The sequence below is a fragment of the Pholis gunnellus genome, assembly GCF_910591455.1.
Source record: "Pholis gunnellus genome assembly, chromosome: 3".
Lineage (NCBI taxonomy): Eukaryota > Metazoa > Chordata > Actinopteri > Perciformes > Pholidae > Pholis > Pholis gunnellus.
This window is the reverse complement of record NC_136529.1, coordinates 5614560-5620638: the sequence shown is the minus strand read 5'-3', so window position 1 is coordinate 5620638 and position 6079 is coordinate 5614560. Positions and strand designations below refer to the sequence as shown.

General features: G+C 43.2%; 1 protein-coding gene across 1 annotated transcript; it reads right to left on the bottom strand.

The window, feature by feature from the left end:
* Positions 1–5143, bottom strand: ift52 (intraflagellar transport 52 homolog (Chlamydomonas)). Its single transcript, XM_079186603.1, has 14 exons — positions 5027–5143; positions 4551–4719; positions 4321–4408; positions 4004–4133; positions 3799–3874; positions 3558–3629; positions 3336–3462; positions 3107–3190; positions 2923–2991; positions 2668–2822; positions 2478–2565; positions 1919–2027; positions 1233–1378; positions 1–1145 (listed from the first exon to the last, which is right to left on the bottom strand). Exons 2-14 carry the CDS (start codon positions 4667–4669, stop codon positions 1104–1106), a joined length of 1305 nt encoding a protein of 434 aa, XP_079042729.1. The 5' UTR covers positions 4670–4719; positions 5027–5143; the 3' UTR covers positions 1–1103.
* Positions 5144–6079: the final 936 nt, after the last annotated feature.

Sequence of the window (6079 nt, the reverse complement as noted above, 5' to 3'; positions counted from 1 at the left end):
CCCACCTCCCTCTGGACTGATGACCTGCTTTGCCACCAGCTGGGTCAATTAACAAGCAGCTTCAACAGGTTAAAACCAGCTGGCGATCAGTCGACACTCTCTGGCCCAAGGAAAACAATGGAGAAGGCTTTTGTCATTAAAGGTAAGAAAACTTCTTTCATTCTCAAGATAGACAAATAGATTTTTGTCCGATCAGATGATGTGATTGAGTGAAATCTCATTTTAACCTCCTAGATATGAAAAGCTTTGAGTGTTCTTCTCCGTCGGAGCTTGACAGGAGGTTCTTGGGGGATCAGAGTTTGCCGTCTGCTCTGTTGCTGGAGCAGCTGTCCACGTCGAGGGCGTCCAACGACATGACGGCTGATGGATCTGACACCAGGCTGTCCATCCTGGCCTCGCTCTGCCTGTCCTCCAACCCCATTTCTCCCCCTCCGGCGTTTTCAATGCACATCTTGAACGCTCAAGAGACCGACAACTGTCACCTGTCCGTGCCTTTACAGGCAAAGTCCTCCACTCCCCACGTGCTCCTCGGAAAGCCAAAAAAAGCTGCTGGTTTTGACCGGTCGTACGGGGATCTCACTGCCTCTCAAATGTCATGGGATGTGTCTTTGATTAAATCTGAGAACAGCCCCAAACTCTGCCTGGAGTCCAGTGCTCTGGAGGCAACATGGAGTCCAAAACCCCAGTCCACACAACATTCACTAGCTGAAGTTTCTCCCTGATGTGGCCAAGAATGTCCCTCTAAACACACACCTAGTATGGAGGATCTTTGGAAGGAAGACGTCTGTGTTCAACTGTTTTGTTATTTTACAGGATTCATGTGACAATTCATGCAGAGCGCTGTATGCCTTCAAAATGTTTTTTAAAAATGTGAAAGATTTAAATAAAAGTGTCAACTTTATTTGCATGTGTATTGTACTTTTTTTGATGTGAAATACAATAGACCGATTACATAAAAAAATAAATACAGTTTGTAAAACTACAGTACCCATGTTGATGCTGTAGTCTTTCACCTCCTAAGAAAGAGTAGTCTCATCTGCTTGGTCATGTCACAGTATGACGGCAGGAGAGATGAAAATCTTTAACCGGTTTCTTGTATCCAATCACAACGGAGTGAATGGTGCCTCTGTGTCGGCATCATGCTCCTGCGGGGGGGGGGGGGGGGGGGGGAAGTCATTTTAGATAAGGCCATCGATGCATAATCTGTTCCGTAAAGAGTCTAAGATTCTCACCTGATTGAGTTTCTTGAACTCTACAACTTGGAAGAAAATGTGTTCCAAGATGTGTTTGGCATCCCTCTGCTCTTTATCCAGCTTTGGAGTCACCCCCAGAATTTCACCACATTTCCGCACGTAGAATTCCAGATCGTCGTCCGTACCTTTTTTAAAGAATAGATTTTAAATTGACTCATTAAAATAAGGTTCCTAAAGGGTTAGTGTACCTAAGTGGGGTTATATGAGGTACTAATCAATAGTCTGTATAATCTACAGTAAATGGCGATCGGCACGCTCTTAGTAAGCAAAACTCATTTCAGCCACCCAAAAAGAATGAGTACGTTATATTTAGAGTATTTAATGCTTTACCTTTCAGACAGGGAACTGAAGTTACTATCTATGCTCCTTTTGAAAACAGCATTTTTACCACTCGGAACACTGAGTGTCGCAGCAGTAGACCAGAAATGTCCTTGTTCTGTTTTTGAGCTGTCTAAAATACATTCTGCTGCTGCCCCTGTCCACAGCAGCGCATTGCTTAGCTTTGGTGATGTTACTCTTCGTTTCTTCAAACTGGGTAGTACACCGACTACGGATAAGTAGTCTGTGTACCTCATACAGCCCCATTTCATGGAATCAGCGCTGTCCCTTTAACAGCCCTTAACCTCACCAGTTAATCACGTAGCTTAGTAAGGTACTGAACTTACATTTATTGGTGAGCTGTGCTAGGCGCACTTTCTCCGAAGAGAATGTTTCATCTAGATCGAACAGGTCCAGCATGGGAGGAGGCAGATCGCTTAAGGCAGGTGGAAAGACCTAAAAGACGAGACAACGCCCACGTTAAAAATGTCTGTTGCCTTAACATTTCAGCTATGACTCAAACGGCTACAAGTAGCTCGCTAAAGGTTCAAAGAATACGTAACATTTGCTAATTCACTTTGAAAAAACTTTTAAATTTCTGTCCAGGATTATTTGACAATCAGCTGCCAGTTAAACGAGTTACGCTGGTTTCAAGATTAAGGGAACACAAAAAGCCCGTTGCCTGTGAATCATAATAGAGGCAATGACCGCGTTGCCTGAGAGCTTATTTTAGGACCATAAAAGTAAGACTGAAATGATGGCAGCTATTGGTGCTGTAGAGTAGTTCTCGCCTCTTTCGTTTTGTCAAATTAGCTTTCAGAGGAAAAAAGGTTGGAGTCCCTTGCTCGAAAAATGACATAAATTGTATGTATGCAAGAACATGAGGTCATGAATGCTGAAACTCACAGCAGGTTGGAGCTGAGGCAGAGGCGTCTCAAACTGTGGCGTTATCAGCTGAAGTGGCTCGTCTTTCACATTAAGCTGCTTGTAGGCACTGCAGAAAACATTTGGGTTTTTTTTTAAGCCATGAAGGGGGGGGGGGGGGAAAGCAGTGACGCAAGCATAGCCTTCCAGGTTGTTCCTCTTGCATTCTCACCTGATGACTTGGGGCAAAGTGTCAGTTGACAAATTGAACAAAGACATGTCAAAGAGCGAGGTGAAGTCTCTGGGGTTTTCGTCGCCCTCCTGTAAGCACACTCTGAGCTGTTCCGACAAACACCCTATGTCCGGCAACATGGTGTAGTCTGTGATCTAGGGGACACACGCACAAGATGGGATTGTTGGCTACTTAAAAAGACAACATGGGGGGGCGGGGGGGGGGGGCATTCTCCTGTCGAGTATACCTCCTCACCTCTGGGTCTTCTGCATCAATCTGATTCAGCTGAATATTATCAGCCATGAGCCACTGGAGCACAACGTCCTGGAACGAAGAAAGTACAACTGAACACTGACAAATTCCACTGGAAAGCAGCACACTCTTCTGATGCGTTAGTTGAACAAACAAACAAAAATCTTTAAATTCAAACTGGACTCACCATGATTTTACTGTTCTCCTCTTTGTCTATGTATTGGTCACTGAACATGTGGCAGGAACCCATCACTACCAGTTTGCCAGCCTCCTGCATGGGACACAAGACATCTTTGAACATCATCTCACGAGCACACGTCTGTGTGTGTGTGTGTGTGTGTGTGTGTGTGTGTGTGTGTGTGTGTGTGTGTGTGTGTGTGTGTGTGTGTGTGTGAAAAGTACAGATTGCCTCTGACCTTTCCTTGGTGGAAGGCCAGGACCGGCCTGTTGAGGGGGAAGCAGACGGAGCCAGTAGAAAGAACGGCCACAGCAGGCTTCATCACGCTCAGGGTGGCGCCGTATGGGTACACGAATGTAAGAGCCCTGCAGAAATAAGACAGGAAAGCGTTAAGTTCAAACACCCTCCAGGTCACTAAAGGCAACGCTTAATGTAGAAGATGTGGAAGTAAATCATTTACTGTGCATTGTTTCCAACGTTTTCATCTTCGCTGATGCCTGTCACCACTTTGCCAGCCGCCCGACTTATCTCTCTAAACAAGAAAATATGCATCAGCTATCAATCTATTCTATTTAATAGTAGTACAATGATTACAACTGAATTCTGATACATACACAGGCTACAAATAGTCTGGGATTTATCGGAATATGCAGTATAAAATGGGTGTTTGTGTGAGAAAAACACATGCTGTGACGACAAACCTGTTCAATACACCGTTGGACACCAGCGCCTCCTTTGGGTGGAAGTATTTGTAATACACATTCCTCACAACAGCATCTGCAAAAGGGATGCAGAAAAAAGAAACACCACAAAAGACACCACAGAATTCAGTACAATTGTTAGAAAAAATATCTTTAACTGCACAGATGATGCCCGCTGTCATTTCATACACATTTAAATGCGCACCATTGTTGACCATTACGCCAAACTCCTCCAGGAGAAAGTTGATATTGGTGTCGTACTTCATTTCTCCTCCTTCCCCGAGCATGACCAGGACATTTCCTCCTCCGTCCAGGTACTGCTTCAGCACCTCCAGCTGTAAATGAAAAAGGGACAACAATAGCGTGAAACCCTGCTTGTGTGTGCAGAAGCTAAAAGTAGCACAGTGGAAGTTGATTTTTATGCAGCTGGTAAAGCTTCCCCGTTTGCACCATCTCCCACGCCAAGTGCTGTTCTGAGAGAATTAACAAAACATGCTTTGGTTCTTTTTCACAATACATCACCTCGGAAGCTGTGAACTTCTCCCTTGGTCCTGCGGTTATCCACAACTTGACTCCCTTCATCTTCTCCAAAGACAGCTCTTCCTTCATACTAGGGGAGAGAGAGCGCATTTGTTTTTGCAACTGGGGCGCTTTTCTCAACATGAATGCAACACTATGGCAAATGTTGTCTAAACCGAGGCACAACGCCCTAGTCAGCAGAGACTGTTAGTGTTACACTGCAAACACCCTACCTTTGGATTTTCCATTGAGCTCTTAGTCTTTTCTGCATGGATTTGTAGCCATTATTCGACGTAAACAGCTCTCTCTTCGAAACATTGAAGACGACAGTGTTGTGCGCTTCCTTCTCCATCCTTTATGAAATTCACTCACCAACGCTGGCTCTCGTTTGCAACCACACACCTAGAAACGGGTTGTAAATCCAAGTTAGATCCAATTTAATTAAGTATGAGCTGTCCCCAATACGAAAGCGTTGTAACTATTTTAGCTAACTGTGAATAGAGTTAGGACGCTTGTTCAAACGTGAATAATTGGCCTTTATTAACTTTCAAAAGTTGTACTAACGTCAGTTGGTCACTGAAGTGAATTAACGGTAAGCGTCATTTGTTTTGAAACTAGCATCCTGTTAGCAAACATTGGTAGTATAGCTAGCCTGTTCTATGCTACGTTATGTTAGCCATATAGCTAGATAATAGCTAGGCATTCTTACCGTACGTTAGCATTCGACGTTTGCTATTAATGTGTATCTTTTCTATCTTTTGTTATTAATTTCCACCCGCGAAGCTGCTATCTTGTATTGAAAGGTTGCCGTTGCCCAAGTTACCTCACGAGCTCTGCTAGCAGTGATGCATGATGGGAGGAGAGTGGTAACCAAGGGCGCTAACCACATAACAACCAAGATGTAGGGAGGGAGAAAACAAATCACAGCACGTACGAATTGATATACTTGCGTACGATTAACAATCGTTAATGCGGTTATGTTGACGGAACGACAAGTGTGATTCCACCGTTTTTCATCTGTCAATGACTCCCAAGGTTTATGGATACATACTTGTTTGATATACAGTATTATAAATGGTCAGGAAATAATTGTCTCCTTAGACAATATAACATTCATATTGTGGTAGAAGTACCAAATTATCACTGTTTTCCCTGATCAACAGGAAGTCTTACTTTCTCCTGGAGGAGATCATGTTAGGTGAAACAACACGGGGCACTCTGTGCTGTGATCTTTATATTAATACTTTTGCAAATAGTACTCATATTCATGAAAAAAGAGGCAGGCTTTTCTTAGAATGTATGTTGCAGATATCTTGGCATTCCCCCTGGAGGGAGATCAAGGATATTAAAATAGAACATACTATTTGGATTTACTATGTTATCAAAAAATGAAGCAATGTCTGCCCTCGTCAGCTGCTGAACTGAAATGATAGAATGCAATTAGACTTTATCAAAACAAACAAGAAATATAATGAGATAAAGCCAAAGAGTCACAACAGCTTTAATGATCCCCTATAATAGTTTTAATGATAATCACTTTACAGAAAAAAATAAAGAAGAATAGATCAAGAAAATGTAGATTTCATCAAGCAGTTCAAAAAGGAAAGAAAAAAACAATTTGAGTCTGTTAACATCTCAACTACATCGAACCCAGACCTGGGACGTGGCCTGTCATTATGCAATTCTCGTTTTGTTCAGTGCATTGTAATAGAAATGGTGAATCCTGGGAGGCTGATCCGGATCGAGACCTGGAAGAGGCGAC